Source organism: Danio aesculapii, chromosome 15, assembly GCF_903798145.1.
Source record: "Danio aesculapii chromosome 15, fDanAes4.1, whole genome shotgun sequence".
NCBI lineage: Eukaryota > Metazoa > Chordata > Actinopteri > Cypriniformes > Danionidae > Danio > Danio aesculapii.
Genome location: NC_079449.1, coordinates 24,478,861 through 24,499,489, shown reverse-complemented (window position 1 = coordinate 24,499,489; position 20,629 = coordinate 24,478,861). Strand labels below are relative to the sequence as shown.

General features: G+C 36.8%; 1 protein-coding gene across 12 annotated transcripts in view; it reads left to right on the top strand.

Moving 5' to 3' along the window:
* myo18ab (myosin XVIIIA b) overlaps positions 1 to 20,629 on the top strand; it is a 174,187-nt gene that overhangs the window by 145,212 nt on the left and 8,346 nt on the right. For 10 of the 12 annotated variants that reach the window (XM_056473344.1, XM_056473342.1, XM_056473341.1 and 7 more), the window contains 8 exons: positions 2,210 to 2,356; positions 2,450 to 2,563; positions 8,701 to 8,817; positions 9,864 to 9,947; positions 11,616 to 11,753; positions 12,671 to 12,856; positions 13,996 to 14,135; positions 14,770 to 14,814. In XM_056473344.1, coding sequence (XP_056329319.1) covers positions 2,210 to 2,356; positions 2,450 to 2,563; positions 8,701 to 8,817; positions 9,864 to 9,947; positions 11,616 to 11,753; positions 12,671 to 12,856; positions 13,996 to 14,135; positions 14,770 to 14,814 — 971 coding nt within the window. The remainder of the gene's footprint in view (positions 1 to 2,209; positions 2,357 to 2,449; positions 2,564 to 8,700; positions 8,818 to 9,863; positions 9,948 to 11,615; positions 11,754 to 12,670; positions 12,857 to 13,995; positions 14,136 to 14,769; positions 14,815 to 20,629) is intronic. The other 2 variants (XM_056473345.1, XM_056473335.1) reach the window with 1 other exon arrangement.

Genomic DNA, 20,629 nt, shown 5'->3' with positions numbered 1-20,629 from the left:
ATATTTAATAGAAGATGCAGATTTTTTTTTTGGCTTATTTTAATTAGGGATGCTATGATTATAAATTTTGGTTGTGCGATTTCACGGTTTCACGATTGTTATGCATTTATTAATTTATTTATAAACTATTATTTATATATTTATTTATAAACTTTATAACTAGTTTAGGCTTGATAACTCTTCATATTTTAAAGTGTAGTTTACTGCTGATCAGCAACCAAATAATACAGCACAAAAAATAATACAAAACAAACAAACAATAGTCCATTTCTCTCTTTGAACTTAAAAATAAGTGAACAACGTTTTTGACATTTAAACATAAGAAATAATTTTTACACTGATAAAATTAAAGAACAATGAATAAATAAATAAAAATAAGAATAAAATAAAAAATAGTAATAATATTAATAACAGTTCCTTACATTTATATAGCGCTTTTCAGGATACTCAAAGCACTTTACACATTGGGGGGGGATCTCCTCATCCATCACCAGTGTGCAGCATACACCGGGATGACACGACGGCAGCCATATTGCGCCAGACCTCACATCACACACCAGCTGATTGGTGGAGAGGAGACTGAGTGATGATGATATGGGGATGATTAAGAGGCCATGATGGACAAAGGCCACTGGTCAAATTTGGCCAGGATGCCGGGGTTAAACTCTTATCTCTCTTTTTCGAAGGACATCCTGGGATTTTTAACAACCTCGGTTTAACATCTCATTCGAAAGACGGTGCTCACTGAGCAGTAAAGAGTCCCATTCGCTTTAATGGGGCGTTAGGACCCACACAAACCGCAGGTTGAGTGCCCCCAAGCTGGCCTCACTTGCACCACTTCCGGCAGGAATCTAGATTTTCCCATCCAGGTACTGACCGGGCGCAGCCCTGCTTAGCTTTAGTGGGCAACCATGTGAGAGTTGAAGAGAGTTGCTGCTGGCCAGTATTTGCTAAGAATTTCCCTTTTAAAGAGAACAAATGTAGCCAAAGGCTGTTGAACCTCTTTCTGAAAAGCACTTTTGACCAACTATATTATGAACTTGTTTGGTATTTTCACTTAGTTTCTTTTTTCTATTTGGAGTACAAATGTGTATATTCCATACAAGGTATGAAGCTTATTGGTCCATTCTTGTCACGGGACTTGCAGTGCGCTGTGCCAATTTTTTCAACTAGGTGCACCTGGAAAGCGTGAGAGTGTCGTGGTGCATGAGAGCATCGTGCCACGAGGGCACAGCATGCACGTCACTCCCAATATGCATGTAAGAAATGAAATAACGAACTTGCGTGCACAAAAGACGCAACATGTGAACGGCCCTTAGTTAATAGCCTCAGCCATAGTTAATCCAGTGTGTGTGGGTATTAGCTTCGGTGTACAAGCTTGAAACTTTAAACTAGCATACAGTTGGCATTTGTTTAAACTTTGTTTAGTTGCAGCAGTTTGGTCCGTGCAGAAATGCGGTGTTGAGAAGTCTTTACGATTATTTAACTGTGACGAATTAAAGCGTGGTTAATAGTAAAATCGGTCAATCGTTGCATCCCTGATTTTAATATTTGTGTTACTTTTGTAAGTGATTTTGAATTGGAAGTTTGGCACTTTTTTGTTAACATGTTTAATGGCATTAAAAAGTTGGGGGTCTGTAAATTATTATTATTTATTTTATTTATTTATTATTTTATTACATTAATTTACCTTCATTTATTACGTTAAAGTTTACAGTTGTTTTCATTTAAACATTTCATGTTTCAAATTTAAAAAAGCAATAAAAATACAAACTCCTATGTTCAACAATGCTTTATTGGTAATACTGAAGAAGTGCTTACATATACTTAGTTTCATCACATAATTTATTCCCTCATAGCAAACTAATGGTTAAAGGGGTGTGGTTAAAAATGTTATTTCTGAAGCTGTCAAAATAACGTCAACAGAGTAGGATCACTACTCCAAACTTTGATTGAGGCCAAAACAAACATTTTTTTAAAGGATTAACTTGCAAGGATGAATTGTTCACCTAAATAATAACAATGTGCAATAGTTTAACATTTTTATTAAACATCAACAAACAACAAAAAAACAGCAACAAAAAAACCTTTTGTTCTAAGTGTAAAGAACAATCAGTAGCAGTTGCTAAAATCCAAGCAAAATCACCTGCTTAAGCATTGAATGTGGATTTCTTTATGGGTCATCTAAAACCATGCTTCTTATTTTCAGGTGAGCCACAGAGATGTGGAGGCAGAGAAGCGTCTGAGGAAAGATCTGAAGCGCACCAAGGCCCTGCTGGCTGATGCTCAGATCATGCTGGATCACCTGAAGAACAATGCGCCCAGCAAGAGAGAGATCGCCCAGCTCAAGAACCAGGTCTGTTGTTCGTCTCCCTGTGCGCTCTACATCACATCCAGCAGTAAACATACATTTTATTTATGAGCGTTTGTGTTTATGTTCCCTGTACAGCTTGAGGAATCCGAGTTCACATGCGCTGCTGCAGTCAAAGCCCGAAAGTCAATGGAAGTAGAGATCGAGGACCTCCACGTCCAAATGGATGACATATCCAAATCCAAGCAGGCGGTAAGTCTGTCTGTGCTTGGGGGAAAAAGAAAAATGAAGCTGAAATAATTTTTATTTCTTTTAAATGAGAATCCACCATAGGTGTCAATTCAATTATTTGCTACAGAGAAAGGATTTCCACCCTTAATGGCACATTTCCGATTCTGCCTCTAATTTGAACAAGATGTATCACTCTGAAATGCATCACACTTTAATAATTCTATCATTGGTACAGTATTATTTGAGCATGAAGAGAATTGTGTAATTGTGTCCTCGCTGTAGCGTATTATGAAGCGATATCAGGAGAAGCGGATGCAGCCAAATTCTGCAGATGCCGTTCCCCTGATGCTGTCTCCATATTGTTTTCCATTTTTTTTTTCTTCATCGCTGCCGCCTGTCATATTTCCTCAGCTCTCTGGAGCAAGAGACACTCAGACATAAGGGTGCAGTGAACATTTTAATTTTCTATAAAGCCGCAGCAATGCATTGTTTCGTGTTTTTTGTGGGTGTTCCTAAAGCAGAATATCGTCATATTGATCCGCTAGATGTGATAAATGGTTTGGCTTGATCACTGTCTGATTAGCTTCAGGTCTGTCTGACACCCCGTCATGGATTTCCACTAGAGGATTTGAAGGTGACACATGGGCTAGATACAATACACCTGCCAGACGGAGTTTAAAGGTGTGGAATTGGAGCTGCACAGACAATAGGAGATTTCTTTTAGCAGTGTCTAGCGTTTAAAGGAATATAAAATGGAAAATAGGACGGATGATTTTTCAATACTCAAAAAATGGTATTTAAGAAATCACATTGTCTTGTGATCACAATTTTTAATTTATTTTTGGCATTTTACTTTTATTATTAGGATTAGGAAAGGTCTACGAGACAGTACTCAAATTCAAGATGCCTGCAGCCCAATTGCACTATGTGCCAGTGCACTGATCACTAGGACTATCAACCTATCAGCATGAAGGAAGTCTCATTAACACTTTACTTAAAGAGGTGTTCATAAGACTGTCATGAAACTGAGGGTGAATGAGATTTAATCCATGCTTATGACAGCTGTTATTAAGTGTCATTTGCTCAGTTATGTCATTTTAAATGCAAAGATGACACTTTGTTATAAAAACTTGATATACATCACAATCAGCCTTCGTCTTTGTCATAACAATTTGACATTACCAAGACAACATAACTTGTCATAAATCTGTCATAAACATGATCGTCATGAAGCATTATAATTGTCATGAATATTTTTCTGATCGCGTTTTCAAAGCAACAATCTGTTTTTGTCATTAAATGTCTCATTAAAAGTGTTGTTGTGTTGAATAATTTTTAACAGCATCATTAATATTCAGTAACATTTTAATGACAAATTCAGCTTGTACTATTGCAGTTGAGGTTTAAAAAAATTATGAAACTGTTATAAAATTCATGACATATTTATAATAGCTTCATGACAGTCATGTTTATGACAGATTTATGACAAGTTTTGTTTCATTGGTAATGTCAGGTTGTCATGACAAAGACAAAAACAGGTTGTGATGTGTCCGTTTATGTCGTTTATAAATTTTTTATACACATTCATGACAAGTGTCATGTCATGGTTATAATGGTTTAATGACAGTCTTATCAACACCCCTTTAAGAAAAGTATTGCCAAGGCCTCTTTTGCTCACCATGGCTGAATTTAAAAGTGAAGTAAAAACCATACCATTGTGAAATATTGCTACACTAATGTTTTAAATATTTGAAAATGTAATTTATTCCTGTAATGGCTGAAAACCTGAATTTATTCCAGTCTTCAGTGTCACATGGTGGTTCAGAAATCCTTTTAACATGGTGATTTAGTGCTCAGCAAACATCTCTTATTATAAATGGTGAAAGGTTGTGCTGCTATTTCTGTGGAAGCTGATTTTTCACTTATTATTCATTGAATAGAAAGTTCTGAATTAGGTTTTTCAAAGAAGAATTTGATCAATTTGACACATCCTTGTTAAATAAATAAATAAATAAAAAGATTTTGCTAATGCCAAAGTTTTGAATGTTAGCGCACACAAAAAAGATTATTTTTATATTTGGAGAAATGAACCAGTCAGAATATGCTACTCTTTACGAAACAGTAGGTAGCCATATTGGGCTTTATAATGAGAATAGTGACATGTTAATATATATCAGAGACACTGATTGTTTTTTAAATATTATATTTTTATTTTGACCTTGAAGCTACACAGAACAATACAAAAAGCAACAACAATTATAAAGACATAAAATAAATGCAAAAAAAGAGACAAAAGACAGAAAAAAAGATTTTAAAACCATTAATAAATCAGATCCTCCAGTATTTTACATGTGTCAACAATTTTACACATACAGCTGAAGTCAGAGTTATTAAACCCACTTTGAATTTTTTTCTTTTTAAAATTTTTCCTAATGATGTTTAGCAGAGAAAGGAAATTTTCACAGTATGTCTGATAATATTTTTTTCTTCTAGAGAAAGTCTTATTTGTTTTATTTCAGCTTGAATAAAAGTAGTTTTAATTTTTTAAAAGCCATTTTAAGGTCAAAATTATTAGCCCCTTTAAGCAATTTTTTTTTCTTGATATTCTGCAGAACAAACCATTGTTATACAATAACTTGCCTAATTACCCTAACCTGCCTAGTTAACCCAATTAACCTGGTTAAGCCTTTAAAAGTCACTTTAAGCTGTATAGAAGTGTCTTGAAAAATATCTGGTAAAATATTATTTACTGTCATCATGGCACAGATAAAATAAATCAGTTGTTAACGAGTTATTAGAGAATTGAGTTATTAAAACTATTATGTTTAGAAATGTGTTGAAAAAGAAATTGTAGAAAAAAATAAACGGGGCTAACAATTCAGGGGGGCTAATAATTCTGACTTCAACTGTATATCTAGGCCAGAGGGCACAGGCAATATGGTGGTCTTGCAGACAATGACAGGGTTATACCTTTTCCTTGGGATTTGACAGGTTTTCAGGTGGCTCGATCCCAGCAATGTTATCAGATAGATTGTGTCTAAGTCTCTCTAAATGTAAAGTGCTAGAAAATTCTGAAAGCCAGGATTTAAAAAGTGGTTTTGATGCCTTTTTCCGTAAACAATGAATATATATATATATATATATTTTTTAGCTATCACCATTCCATATTAGACAGCTTTTTTTAATTTGATGACTGAACCCAGGAAGTGAGTCAGACCAAAAACAGCGATTGCTGGATCAGGGACGAGGTCACAAGAATAAGCCTTAGAGTAGAAGCTGCAAATTTAGCTGTAAACTCAAAAAGTTTTGGGTATGACTAAAAAAATATGTCCCAAGGAGCCTTCCACAGATTCACATTTGCTACATTTAGAGGAGATGGAGGGGTATAATTTATTAAGCTTAACCCTAGAATAATGAAGCCAATGTACTACTTAGTTGGTGTCTTGGTGTACTACTTAGTTGGTGTCTTGAGTTAATAGAACATGTATTTATGACCTTGATAGACTTTTTATAGTCTTAATTGGCAATTTGAATGCCTAAATCTTTCTCTCAGGAATCTTTCAAATACAAGGTAGATATGTCAAACTGATTATTAAAATGTCTATAAAATGGGAAATCAAATTAGAGGCATCAGGAGAGGCAGAAAATAATTTATATACATCATGTTCATCTGCTAATAGTTCAAAGTGGGAGATAGATATACGAACATAGTTTCTCAGCTCTAGATATCTAAAAAAATGTGATGGTAAATGTAGCAAATTTACCATCAATGTACACGCCTCTTACATCAGAGACTTGACGTATTTAAAACCACTTACAAATTACAAATATGTGTAAAATATAGCCCCTTTAGTAGTAATTGATTTGCGTTGATTTGTAAAATAAAGGGAGAATGTGAAAGTATGTTTTGACAAATCGTTAAATTTCTTGCTTCTATGCTGACTAATTCATTAGCAGTTTGTCATGACTACATGATTTTTGCTTTTCTAAATACATTTGAAAGTTACTCCTCAGAGATTAGCTGAATCTATTGTTGAAGTAATTATTATTGAATGGAATTAGACCTCTGATACAGTTTGACAGAGCAGGCGCTGAAGTGTTCGTCTCTAATTGGGAGACGCTTCTGTGTTCTCAGGGATTTATACAATGCAGGCAGCTACTGTGTAGTGATGGTGTGACAGGAAAATTATCTCTTTAAGGGATAAAAGGAGATGGCTTTCGGTCTGAAGCTAAAAATGAGCTGCAGTGTTCATGCAGGGAGCTCAGTATTGATGTTTAAGAGAAGTCAGTTATTTTATGGTAAGACTAAATAAAGGGGGTGTTCGTAAGGCTATAATAAAACCTGTATAATCATGACAGACTGTCATTAAAGTGTTATTAGTTTATTTGTTTCATATTGAATGCGAAGGTGACGTTGTTAATTATCAAGACAACATAATTTGTCATAAATCTGTCATAAACATGACTGTCATGATGACATTAAAATTGTGTCATGTTTTTTTAACAGTGTCATTAATATATATTTGACTTCAACTACAGTGGTACAAATGGGAATGTCATTATACGTCATTAAATATTAATGATCCTCTCAAAATTATTTGAGATTTCTTAGAGATTTTAATGCCATTTCTTTTGTTTACTGGAAAAAAAGTGATTAGAAAAATTACAATGGCTTCATGACAATCATGTTCATGACAGATTTATGACAAGTTGTGACAGACTGTCAGTATTGGTTTGTCAATGTGTCATAACAAAGACTCAAACGACGTCATCTTTGTATTTAAAATTACGTAACTGAGTGAATGAAACTTAATGACATTTGTCATCAGCATCCACTTAAATTTCCTTCACATGTTTGTAATTCATGATTATAAAGGTGTCCTGACAGTCTTATAATCACCCGCTTTGATTAAAGTGTTACACATATCTATTTATTTATTCATTTATTCATTTTCATCCACTGTTTCTGGGGCCGGGTCGGGGGGGGCAGCAGTCTTAGGATAGAACCCCAGAATTCCCTCTTCCCAGACCCTCCAGCTCCTCCGGGGGGATCCCGAAGCGTTCCCAGGCCAGCCATGAGACATAGTCCCTCCAGGGTGTCCTGGGTCTTCCCGGTGGAACATGCCTGGAACACCTCCCTAGGTAGGCGTCCAGGAGGCATCCGAAACAGATGCCCGGGCCATCTCAGCTGACTTCTCTCAATGTGGAGGAGCAGCGGCTCTACTCCGAGCTCCTGCTGGGTGACAGAGCTCCTCACCCTATCTTTAAGGGTGCCCCCTGCCACCCTTTGAAGGAACCTCATTTCGGCCGCTTGTATCCGAGCTCATATGTATCTGAGCTCATCCCAAAGCTCATGACCATAGGTGAGAGTAGGAACTTGATTGACCGGTAAATCGAGAGCTTTGCCTATTTGGCTCAGCTCCTTCTATACCACAATGAACCGATACATCAACCGCATTACTGTTGCTGCTGCACCAATCCGCCTGTCAGTCTCACGTTCCATCATTCCCTCACTTGTGAACAAAACCCCAAAATACTTGAACTCCTTCACCTGGGCTAAGGACATTTTTCCAACCTGGAGATGGCAAACCACCTTTTTCCAGTGGAGCACCATGGCCTCGGACTTGGAGGTGCTGATTTTCATCCCAGCAGCAAACCGCCCCAGTGCATGCTGTTTATTTATTTAGTTTTTAATGTTGATTATAAATCAAACAATCAACTAAAACAGTGTTCCTGGAGGACCACCAACACTGCATATTTTGAATATCTCCTTAGTCTGTCACCCCCCTTACAGGTCTTTCAGTCTCTGCTAGTGAGCTGAATCCGGTATGTTTGGTTAAGGACACCTGGAAAATGAGCAGAGCTGGTGGGCCTCTAGGAACATGGTTGAGAAACACTGAACTAAATGATTATGGACTGTTTTTTTAATGTATATTTTTAATACACATTATTGCTGTTATTATCCATGAGAGTAGCATACTTTTTTAAAATGCAATTTTCTGAATATGTATTTTCAAAGATTGTTTAAATCTCCTGAATCACGCGTTTCAACGAGATTGTTTGTTTTTCCATTCATATTTCTCAGTGATATTTCATACACATTATTTCAACACACATTTCAATTTACAGTCTTGTGCTTTTGTTTGATTGTGGTTCAGCTCGAGGAGCAGCTGAGTCGTTTGCAGAGAGAGAAGAACGACCTGCAGTCTCGCATGGAGGAAGACCAGGAGGACATGAACGAGCTCATGAAGAAACACAAAGCCGCCGTTGCCCAGGTAACTCTTTCCAGCTCTCATGGCTGTCAGAGCTGCTCCTCACCATCCCCATCAAACACAGAGGACAGTATGCGTCTCTGCATGCACTTTTATATTTATGTATGTATATGTAATGCATGCATACATTCATATTCACAACAAGCAGGAGTGATGTGAAACAAACCTAAGAAGCTTTTCTGAGCATATCGCATGTGACTGCATATCTGACATTTTCCAGTATGATTCATTGCTGATTCTCGGCAACATGCTTCCATCACGCAAAATCAAATCTACAGCATCATTTAGTGTGTGCAGATGGACCGTTTCTGCCTTTTGATTGGTTGTTTGTGCCAGTGTGAATGTGATTGAAGCAGTTGTCGTTTATTTGAGTGTGTGGGTTGATTGTCATTAACAGTGTTTTAAACACAGCGTGCTGCTATAGCAGCGATGTAGAGATGAGTGATGTGTCTCCACAGACCCCAAGTAAACAGATCCTTTACAACGGAACAGCCCTGTTCCCTAGGGTTTATTTCACCAGCTCTGTGGTTCATTTATGTGCAGGTTTTAAAACCCACATTCATACTTGAGGCATTCAGATTGTCTCAACTATCTCCCTGCTTCATTTCACTCATCTTTCTGTTAACATGCCATTTATTGCTGCCATTTTTTTTGAGCGATGTCATTAGCAGGCAAAAAGATTGTTTCTCTCTCTGCAGCTAAATGGAATATTTTCAAAATAATGTGTCATCATAGTGCATGTTCCTCAGTTTGTGCAATACATGTTGTTTTAATGGTACAGTATATGGGCTAGTATGCAGTAAAGAATACTAATCATATTATTTGTCAGTTTTTCATATGATTTGAAATGAATGTGCATCCTTTTAAATAATGAAATGGATTGTTGTGGGGCAGTTTGAAGGAGACAGTCATCTTGAATATTTCATATATACTAGAAAATGTGTACACGTATGAAAATCGTGTATATCATAGTATGACAAATGACTTCTGGGAGATAAAAATGGAGGAATTCAGAATGTTTGACCCCTGTCTGGTGCGTTCTTTTGCAGTCCTCACAGAACTTGGCCCAGATCAGTGACCTACAGGCCCAGCTGGAGGAGGCCATGAAGGAGAAACAGGACGTCCAGGAGAAGGTGAGTTCACTTTGGCATCCAGACAAAAACGGCATAATCACTAAGTCAACAATGTTATTTGCATTTTTTAGAGAACATTAAAGATTATTTTGTTTAAGGTGAAAAAAGGACAGATTATTTTGAGATATAGGTGTCCATTGAACTTGAAAGTTACCAGACAATGCTTTAGACTCTTTGAGTTGATTGTTTTATGATGTCAAGTTCAGGCTTCAGACATTATCCTTTTCATGAGATTAAATTATACTCCACCCACTACAGTTCTGATATTTAAATAGGTAACATTTAAACCCTTCACATTTTTGTACTTGAATTTTTAATGGTTGAATCTGGCTCTGCCCACTCACAGTTTGCCATCTTAGTTTAAAAGATCTGACTTAACCCCTCTCAGCTTTTGACTTTAAAATAAAATCGGACTACACCAAAGTATTTTAATCTCAATTGTACAAGCAGAATCTACCCCTTTTGCGTTTGACTCCTACTTAAAAGTAGGATCTGACATTGCCCGTTTTCAGCATTTGATACTTAAGGCCAGTTCACAATGCATCAGCAAACACCAAAAAATGTCAAAAAGGCTCCACTAATAGGAACAAACTTATGGGGCTTGATCAGTTTAAAAAATAACACATTTCCAAAATACAATTCATACATTTCACATTTACAAAATCCAATTTGTAAATTCAAAACACAATTCAAAAACACAACACACTATATGTAAATTCACAAGTAAAAATCATACAAGATTTTGGCAAATGAATTGTATTTGTGTATTTATGAATCATGTTTTGAATTTATGAATTGGATTTGTGCATTTTTAAATCGTGTTTTGAATTTACGAATTGAATTTGTTGTTTTAAATTGTGTTTTTAATTTACAAATTGGATTTGTGTAGTTTTAAATTGTGTTTTTAATTTACAAATTGGATTTGTTTATTTTTGAATCGTGTTTTGATATTACGAATTGGATTTGTTTATTTATGAATCTTGTTTTGAATTTAGGAATTAGATTTGTGTATTTTTAAATCATGTTTTAAATTTGCGAATTGGATTTGTTTATTTCCAAATTGTGTTTTGAACTTCCGAACTGGATTTTGTAAATGTGAATTATGTTGTGGATGTATGAATTATATTTTGTAAATGTATTAATTTTGAGACTGATAAAGCTCCATACAAACTCGACCCCCCCCCCCTCCCCAGAATTTCTCTACACTAAAGTCTCTATATTCTTACAAAATATCTTTTTATTTTTATATTTTTCCCCTCACAAAACTAAAAATGTTAAGTAATATGTTCAACAGCTCTACATAGGTGACCAAAATATTTGAATATGTGAGCAGAATATTTGTACTGAAAAGGAACTATTGCTACATTATATGCAGAGATGGGAAAAGAAAAATTCAGAGGCCCAGTGACAGGGTTTGAATAATGAACGTGAGACCTGTTTAACAGAGTATTAGAACCTGTATTTTGATCAGAACCAGGTTTGACCCATCAGTCAGTGTAAATCAGCAAATCTCATTTATAGGCTGATTAAACCAGATAGACCTGCTGTCTAGAATTACTGCTCAGGACATAATGCTTGTGTTCAGTTAGTACTTCCATGAAATACAGATTGCTGTCCTTTCTCAGTGTATGTGTGCGAAATCTCACCCTGTATGTGTGTGTTTGGCAGCTCACGGCCCTGCAGAGTCAGCTAGAGTTCCAAGAGCAGTCCATGGTGGACAAGTCTCTGGTCAGCCGGCAGGAGGCCAAGATCCGAGAGCTGGACACCAAGCTGGAGTTCGAGAAGACACAGGTCAAACGCTTGGAGGTGAGTTGGCAGGATGCGTTTGCTTATGTGGGCTTGAGCAGGCCGGCTGCTGGAAGTGTCAAAAGGTCAGCACGCAGGCATTGAAGTGTCAGATAAGGGTGAAATTAATCTACACAACCACCAGCACTGGTCTATTTTGTATAAGACCTTTAACCCCTGTACTACAAATGTTTTCCAATTTCCTATGAAACACTTTCTCTACAAATTGAATGTGGATTATATTTGTGGCCCTTCTGCTTTTCAAATGAAATCAAGAGAGGAAATGTACATTTCATTTTAGTTTATTTATTTATTTGCTTTGCTGGAGGTCATCTGTTTTTGAACTGTACACAGCTTGTGTAATTAAAATGCATTTTCTCTAATGCACATTATTTCAGCATTTTGTTTTTGTGTGATTTGATGGGCTTTTACTCCTTAAGTGACATTTTCTAGCAGCCAGTCCTATTCATCTCTGTTGGGTGCTCCCTCTCACCTGCAGAATTACAATTGGGCACTCTGCACAAATTACAAACCTCTACTGCGCCCACAGCAAAATCTGTCAACAGAAATGTTTTGAAAGCTCCGTTATTACTGATTTTGCTGGATGTATAGCTCAGCACAGTCTTGGGCAATGTTATCTCTAGGGGCAGCTTGTTTAAACCATGCCCATCCGAAACTGTAAAGAATCTCTGTTTTCCTAATCTGCAGTTATTTCCATGCCAGTGCAGCCCACCTTTGGTGTGAAAAATCACAGAAAAGTTGCTTTGGAAGTTATTTGGAGTTTTTGCACCATATGGATAGCTTGACAATCTCGCATATTTCAGCGCTAGACTTGCAGGATGGCGTAAACAGCCACGCGGGGTTCAGAAACACTTAAGCGATGGTGCACGGTATTGCTGCATATATGCGTGTTAGATAAATGATTGCTGCATCTTCAGAGTCTTGTGGCGAGGCTGAAAGAAAATCTGGAGAAGCTGACTGAGGAACGAGACCAGCGCAGTGCCAGCGAGAACCGGGAGAAAGAACAGAACAAGCGTCTCCTCAGGCAGATCCGAGACATCAAGGAAGAGATGGCGGAGCTGGCCAAGAAAGAAGCAGAAGCCAGCCGCAAGAAACATGAGCTGGTGAGAGGCCCTTAACTGTTGTTCTGCCTCACTTATGTTCTCCTTCTCAAGTGTTTTAAAAGGACAGTTGAGCCAAAATATACGCAGACACCAGATTCTGATTGATTAAACCACTTCATTTCAGTCAGATTTTGAAATTACAGTAATGACATTGTAAAAAAAAAATGGCACGCAGCATTTTGGCAGCAGTTTGAAGAGGGCCCTTTTCATTCCAGTATGACACAAGGTCCATAAAGAAATGATTTAGTAAGTCTGGTGAGAAGAAAATTGATTGGCCTTCATAAAAGTCCAGACCCGAACCCCATTGGGATTGAATAGGAACCACAAGCCTACCAACATTAGTGGCTGACCTCATGGATCAGGGTCATAAATGAACTTCTTTTGCTCACGGCCAACATAGCTGTTGAATACAGATATAAATAATGGAAGAAGTATCCAAAACATCACATTCTGATAGATGTAGTCTGTTTTTTTTAAACAATGGAGTCTTTGTTAAGAGAGATAGATAGATGGATAGATATAGATAGATATACTGTAGATGGACAGATAGATAGATAGATAGATAGATAGATAGATAGATAGATAGATAGATAGATAGATAGATAGATAGATAGATAGATAGATAGATAGATAGATAGATAGATAGATAGATAGATAGATAGATAGATAGATAGATACGATAGATAGATAGATACGATAGATACTATAGATAGATACTATAGATAGATACTATAGATAGATACTATAGATACTACAGATATAGATACTACAGATATAGATACTACAGATATAGATACTACAGATATAGATACTACAGATATAGATACTATAGATATAGATACTATAGATATAGATAGATAGATGGATGGATGGATGGATGGATGGATAGATAGATGTATATAGATAGATATACTGAAGATGGATGGATGGACGGACGGACGTATGGATGGATAGATATTATGTATACATTAACATTTCAAAATGCCACAAGTAACTATAGGCATTAACCTTTTAATAACATTGTTATTATCTAATTAGTATACTATTTTTAAATATAAACTTAAAATGAACATTTGATGACAACAACTATATTAAAAAAATTAAGGCTGAAATACTGAATTCTAACTCCCTACCCTCAGGAAATGGATATTGAAAGCTTGGAAGCAGCCAACCAGAGTCTCCAGGCAGACCTCAAGCTGGCCTTCAAGAGGATCGGGGACCTCCAGGCTGCTATTGAGGATGAGATGGAGAGCGACGACAATGAGGATCTCATCAACAGGTGACACTGGCTGCTTTAAGCACTCTTTATTTAATGCAAACCTCAGGAGAGCTTCTCCATGTGAATGAGTGGGTAAAAAAAATAGATACGAGACACCGGATCTGGATGAATGCGCTGTTCACTGAGCTTTTGGAGACGGCAATCAGTGAGCCAGTCTCAGTCTCAGTCATCTCTTATTCACACTCTCTTAAATATTTATGTCTTGAAAACTGCCGCACATAATTTGGAGCTCTCTTTTTTTTATGTACTTGGCCTCATCAGTCAGAGGAAGAGTTATCTCTGTTCAGCCACAGTCGCTCTGCTTCTCTCAGTGACCCGCACCTTACTGAGTTTACTTGCTGTTTATGTGCATAAAAGAATTCCAGGCTTCTTAATAACAGTAAATAGAGCAACGCTTACACTTCGTGAGGGGTACATAGAGCAAAAGTCAGAGAAAGGTCAGCATTTTTCTGTAAACATCTCGAGCAGTGTGCTGCGCTAGAAACCTTTTACACCGGGCATGATAAATATTCAGTTATAGTTGGTGTTTTTAAGACCATGACTTCTTGTTTTTATTTCATTTTTCATTTGAAACTCATGTATTTCTGCTTCTTGTTTTTTTATGTTTGTTTCTCATCCCCCTCTCACCTTCCAGTTTACAAGACATGGTGACTAAGTATCAGAAACGAAAGAACAAGATGTGAGAAGTTAAAGTTTGAACTTAACATTAACATGTTTTGGTTCTTCATTGCCCCTGAAGGAAGATGATGCAGTGTTTATTCAAGAACTGTAATACAGAATGAGCAATATTCTGTATTATAAATCTCGATTTGGCTCCAGAAAAGTGGAAGCATCATGTTGATACTGCATCACACTTCCGGGCATGACAACTAACATCACAAACATGCTTTTTTATGCATGATGCCTCATCCATAATGTATGCGCACTACAAACTGCATGCTTTTTCCAAGTCAAGCATGGCTACCTACCCCAGACGTGATTCGCCTACCCTGAAATGAAACTCTGCATTATAATATTGAACTTCAGCATACCTCATGTTTCTCCAGTGGGTCTGGCATCCTGTAACAGGTAAGAACCAGTTTGAGCTCAGGCCAGGTGTAGTTACACGTCCACAGGGTCTAAACCTTGGTCTGTCCTCTGACTCCAGAGCCAGAAGGGGCCAATGCAGACTTGTTGGACGCTGCAGGGCCTTGTACAAACATCTGCAAGGGGGTTGATCTGCCCTCCTCCCTTTTCGGCCTTCCTTTACCTCTCTTACGCTCTCTCACTCCTTTAAATAATTCACACTTCTGTTCTTGGGACTTAGCAGCCTCTTAAGGCAGGAAAGGAAGGCGTGTTCCTCATCAATCTTTCAACCATAAGGACTAAATAATGAATAACCCTCAAATGTCCTACAAAAAGCCCCCCAACTCATCTGGCAACGGCCTACAACGAAGTACCAGCCTTTGGCGTCGAGCCATTTCATTCCCCTGTCAATAGTCCTTAGTCTGCACTGTACACTGAGCTTGGAGCGTTTTCCAGTTTTAAAAACCCTTAAGCTCTAAGCACCACTTATTACATCATGTGAGAAAGTATTAAAAGCTAATAGACTGTGTGCGCATTGCTGATCAGGCTTTAGATGGATATTGTATGCCGTTGCAGAAATGTTTTGTTTGAGTTGATGCAGGGATGTTGACCCTTCATTTAATTGGGGAGTTCATGTTGCATTTACTGTATATTAGACGGGCTGTAAGACATTTGGTAGCTGAATACAAGAGAACATTAGTGGGAACCAATTATTCTGATTTTCCAAGAGCATATGAGAGAATAGACAGGGCATAACGAATGACAAATGAGGAGAAGGGAGATTTTGAAATGAGCTTTAATTCTGAGCATTCTTCCATGGTCCTGTTTATGAGCATTACTCCTATACTTTATTCTGTGATGTAATTTTGAAACTTTGTTTATAGAAAGATAGAATCGTTTCAAATATTTATGAAGGTTTCTGGTTAGATGGTGTCAGCGAGTACGTTTACATGGACACCAATTATCCGATTTTAATATCATTAAGACAGTACTCTGATTAAGGGTCTACCATGTAAACAGCAATTTATTTTTTATTTTTTATTTTTTGATTAATTTAATTCGCCTAAGGTCATAATCGAACTAAACAGAAATCGAATTAAGACTTGGAGTATGCCGATTTTAGTGGCATTATTGAAGTGCAGTACAGACATGTAAACAACTTAAACTATTACCGTCGTGTAGGATTTTCGCCACATTTTGCGACAGGATAGTCAATACAGACATGGCTGTTTAACACTATTCTCTGCACCTCCCGAGTCAGTTAAGGACCACAGAAACCTGCCTCGCGAAATGCGGAGGTTTTTTTTTCCCATACGGCGTGCGGTATCAATTTCCATTAAAACTACACTCTTCCAGCAGTTCATACTCCCATCTAATATCTCGTTTGTCACAGGGGTCATACATGAAAAGTTCCTTAATTAAAATGAAGTGCCAAACTGCAGCTAAAGTCAACAAAACAAAAATGAAACACCCAAGAAACTCTGGAGGAAATGTGGATAGTGTGGTGATGATAATCGGATTATGTGCTGTAACATGTAAAATGGGATCATGAAAAGAACATTCAAAAAGCAACTCATGTAAACACCTTAATCATATCATTGTCATATGCAGATTAAGGCAAATAATGTCCATGTAAACATAGTGTCACTGAACATAAATGGAGCTTAAAGCATTTTAAGTATGTACATCAATGATGCATCTCTTTCCTAACTGTATTAAAAGAGGAATTTAGCATATGTATATGCTATTATAGCTCTGATTAAAATATTTAGAGTTTTTATTTCCAGTTTTTGTTTTAATTTTTGTTACTTTTTATAAATTAGTTGTGCATTGTTTTTTTTTACACTTAATAATGTTTCTATTTAAAGTAATTTTTAGATTGTTATATTTTTAATTTTTTTGTTTGTTTTAAATTTAATGTATTTTTATTTCAGATATATTTCAATTAACAAAATAAACAGTAATTCAGGGTACCCGCTGGGTCTTAAAAAGTCTTGAAATGTCTTAAATTTCAAAACCTAAATTTTAGGCCTTAAAAAGTCTTAAATTCACTGACATATTGGTGTTGTAGCTCTTAAATTGCTTTAAACAGGTCTTAATTTTGCTTTGTCCAAGTAAAGCTACTCAATTTGGTCCGACATCCATCCAATGACCAACAATACATCTCAATAAAACCTTATTTTTTATATGTACGTTTTTTTATTGCAAAGAGATGCAATTCACAACAGATGTTAGACATTTTTACAGCAAATTCCCCAAATTAAAAAAAACTAAAACTGAAAACAATTACACAATTACTCATGATAACACCGGGCCATTAGAAAAAAAACCATAACCCTGTAGAAGTCTGTAGAAGTTTAAAATGTTATTCTTAATGGTCTTAAAAAGTCTTACATTTGACTTGATGAAACCTGCAGAAACTATAATTAATTAATTAATTAGTTTTAATTAACAATAAGCTTGGTGTAGATGCAATTCAGACATTTGTGCAAAGGCATTTGGCATAAAGCAAAATTGTTTACATTGTTAGCATTGACTAAAGCAAACAGTAGCTTAAATTGTATAATTAAAGTAGGTCGCTGGTTCAAGTCCTGGCTGGGTCAGTTGGCATTTCTGTGAGGAGTTTGAATGTTCTCCCCATGTTGGCATGGGTTTCCGCCATAGTCCAAAGACATGTGTTGTAGGTGAATTGAATAAACTAAATTGGCCATAGTGTATGTGTGTGAATGAGTGTGTATTGGTGTTTCCCAGTACTGGGTTGCAGCTGGAAGGGTATGTGCTGTGTAAAACATATTCTGGATAAGTTGGCGGTTCATTGCACTGTGGGAACCCCTGATGAATGAAGGCACTAAGCCGAAGAAAATTGAATAATTGAATTAAACTGTATAATTAAGCAATTAAATAAGCATATTATTTATTTTTTGTTACGATGTTAAACAGCACAGAAAATCATAATAAATGCATAAAAATGATAGTAGTCCATGCTGTCTGATTATCAATCAAATCTATCATGACTTCAGAGGATTGTCATTTTATGTCTTAACACTCCAGATTCTCTTTCATTTTAGTTATATACAGTAGATTATATAATGGAATGTGGGGTATGAAAAGTTAAATTATATTTCACCTAAGCAAATATGAAACTGAAACAATATTAGGGTAAATAATAACAACTGCAATTCTTCTACAGTCTTGAATTAGCAAAGAAATAATCTGAGACAAAGCCAAGAAACTGTTGCACTATATAAAAGTCCAATTTTAGTGCATTTAAGGGTCAGAGCTGAAGAGTGAGTGGGATAGAGAGAGAAATATAGTATAGAGACAGAGACTAGGGAGGAAAATAGAGGGTTGAGAGAGTTCTGTAGGTGCTAATGATAAATGTAATAGCCTGTAACAGAGATGTACAACCAATGGAGGCATGTTGTCACAGACAATTAATGTCTCTCCTCTCTCACTGTGTTGTTTGTTTGTTCCCCTGGGCTTAGGTGCAGCTTAACTAATGGTATATGGTCAAGGACATAAATTGTGTGTGACATTTTGCATTAGCGCTTCATTACAAAGACCCTGCTGTCCCACTGTTTAGCGATGGGCCGGCTAGCAGAGCTCAGGGCTTATTCACACAACGTTCTCACCTCAGTTTACCTCCAGGACACTGGGGCTTACACAAGAGCCAAAAGGGCTCTTGAAGGAATACACACTCTGGCACTCTTAAGTTGCCAGACCGTATCGTCAAAGCGCGACTCATTTGACAACAAATTCTTTTATCCTGAGTGTATTTGCTTGAGTGTATCAGATCTTCTAATTTAGACCCTCTCCAGCACCCTGACTGTGAGCGTACAGTTAGTGTTTAGTGACATCTGCGCTATCTCATGGCTCCATGCATATATAATATTCTCATATGCATAATACCAGAAACGGAGAGCTAAGCAGACCGGAACCCTAACGTCAGAGAAAAGCAGCTGCTGCTTCAGAGTTAACCTTCTCTCTATGCCTGGGATAATGAGCTGCTGTATGTTGTATAATTTCATTGGGATATACTTGACTCCTACAGTACCAGAGGACAATAACAATGATTATTAAAATTTAAATTGAAACAAAATTGTGGGAAAAAAGGCCCAGTTCGAAATCTGCCATTACCAAATCTTCTCTAAAGGTCTTCTGTTTGTGCATATATGAAGTCGTTTTAGCTCTCTAGGTCCTTGAAGGGCGATTCATAGTTATTCAGAGCGGTGTGCTGTGCGATAAGTGAAGGATAAGACTAATCTAAAGAGGCAGGGAAGCATTGACTTGCAAATCCAGCCAAACATAAATCCAATGGTTTTATCTGGTCCAGAGAAATGAGCAAACAGGACTGGGATTCACAGCGCTGCTTTCCGTGTGAGGTGCTAATGCATCTGCTCTCAGGGACATTCGGCCTGTGTTTACTCATTCTTATTGACAGTGCAACATTTCCCCACCAAACCCATTTGTATCTAGAGATGCAGGGTATTGCTAGCATGGTGAGTCAAGTTAATTACAGTCCCAAAATGGCCCATTGCTTCGTGCCATCCTTTAATATGGTAGTCCAAGGGTAAATTAGTCTCAAGGCCTTTACTAAAGGAAGATCTTTCACAAGCTTTATGCTTTATTATTTCTAATTCTGTTTTTATTCAGCTATTCATTACAGCATTTTTATAATAAATGACAAACAAAAGAGTTTAGCTGTTTGGAAGCTATTTAGCCACTTACTGCTTGCATGGGTGCCTGCCACCGGATAACCAATTAAGAAGAGTTTCATAAATGACTGATTTGGTTGGCAAATTTAACCAATACACTTGTCTCACAGTTTATTTCAACAGAGTTTGCAGTTATCATGCTACTCTAGCATAAAACTACTTCTAAAGTAAAATATTGCCTTAAGAGCTGGCCATAAAGCTACACTGTAAAACCCCACAGTCAACTTTATCAAATGAAATGAGTGTAGTTAACTTAAAATTAGCTGAAAGTTAATTCTACTCATTTGAAAAGAGTTTTGAACTCAGTGTTGAAGGTGATGAGTTAATTAAATACCTCATTAGTTCAACTTAAATGGATTAAGTTCACAGTAGCAATTGTTTCATCAAACGTTTTGAGTTGTCTTAACTTATTGGTTTTTACAGTACTCAGTTGGTTTGAGTTCACTTAATTTACTGGGTTTTACTATGCTCAAATTGCTTCATTTACTCAATTGGGTTAAGTTCACAGTACTCATTAGGATTCATTTTTTAACTTAAATGGTTTGTTGCAATCAGTTTCCTCAAATGGTTTGAGTTACCTTAACTTATTGGATTTTACAGTGTAGCTATTTAAGCAGCCTTTCTAAGTACCTTTAGATCACAAGTGTGTCAGTGATCCTGTAAAATGCTACTTCCATAGGCAGCCAGCTAGGTATTGGAGCAGGGCTATTGTCT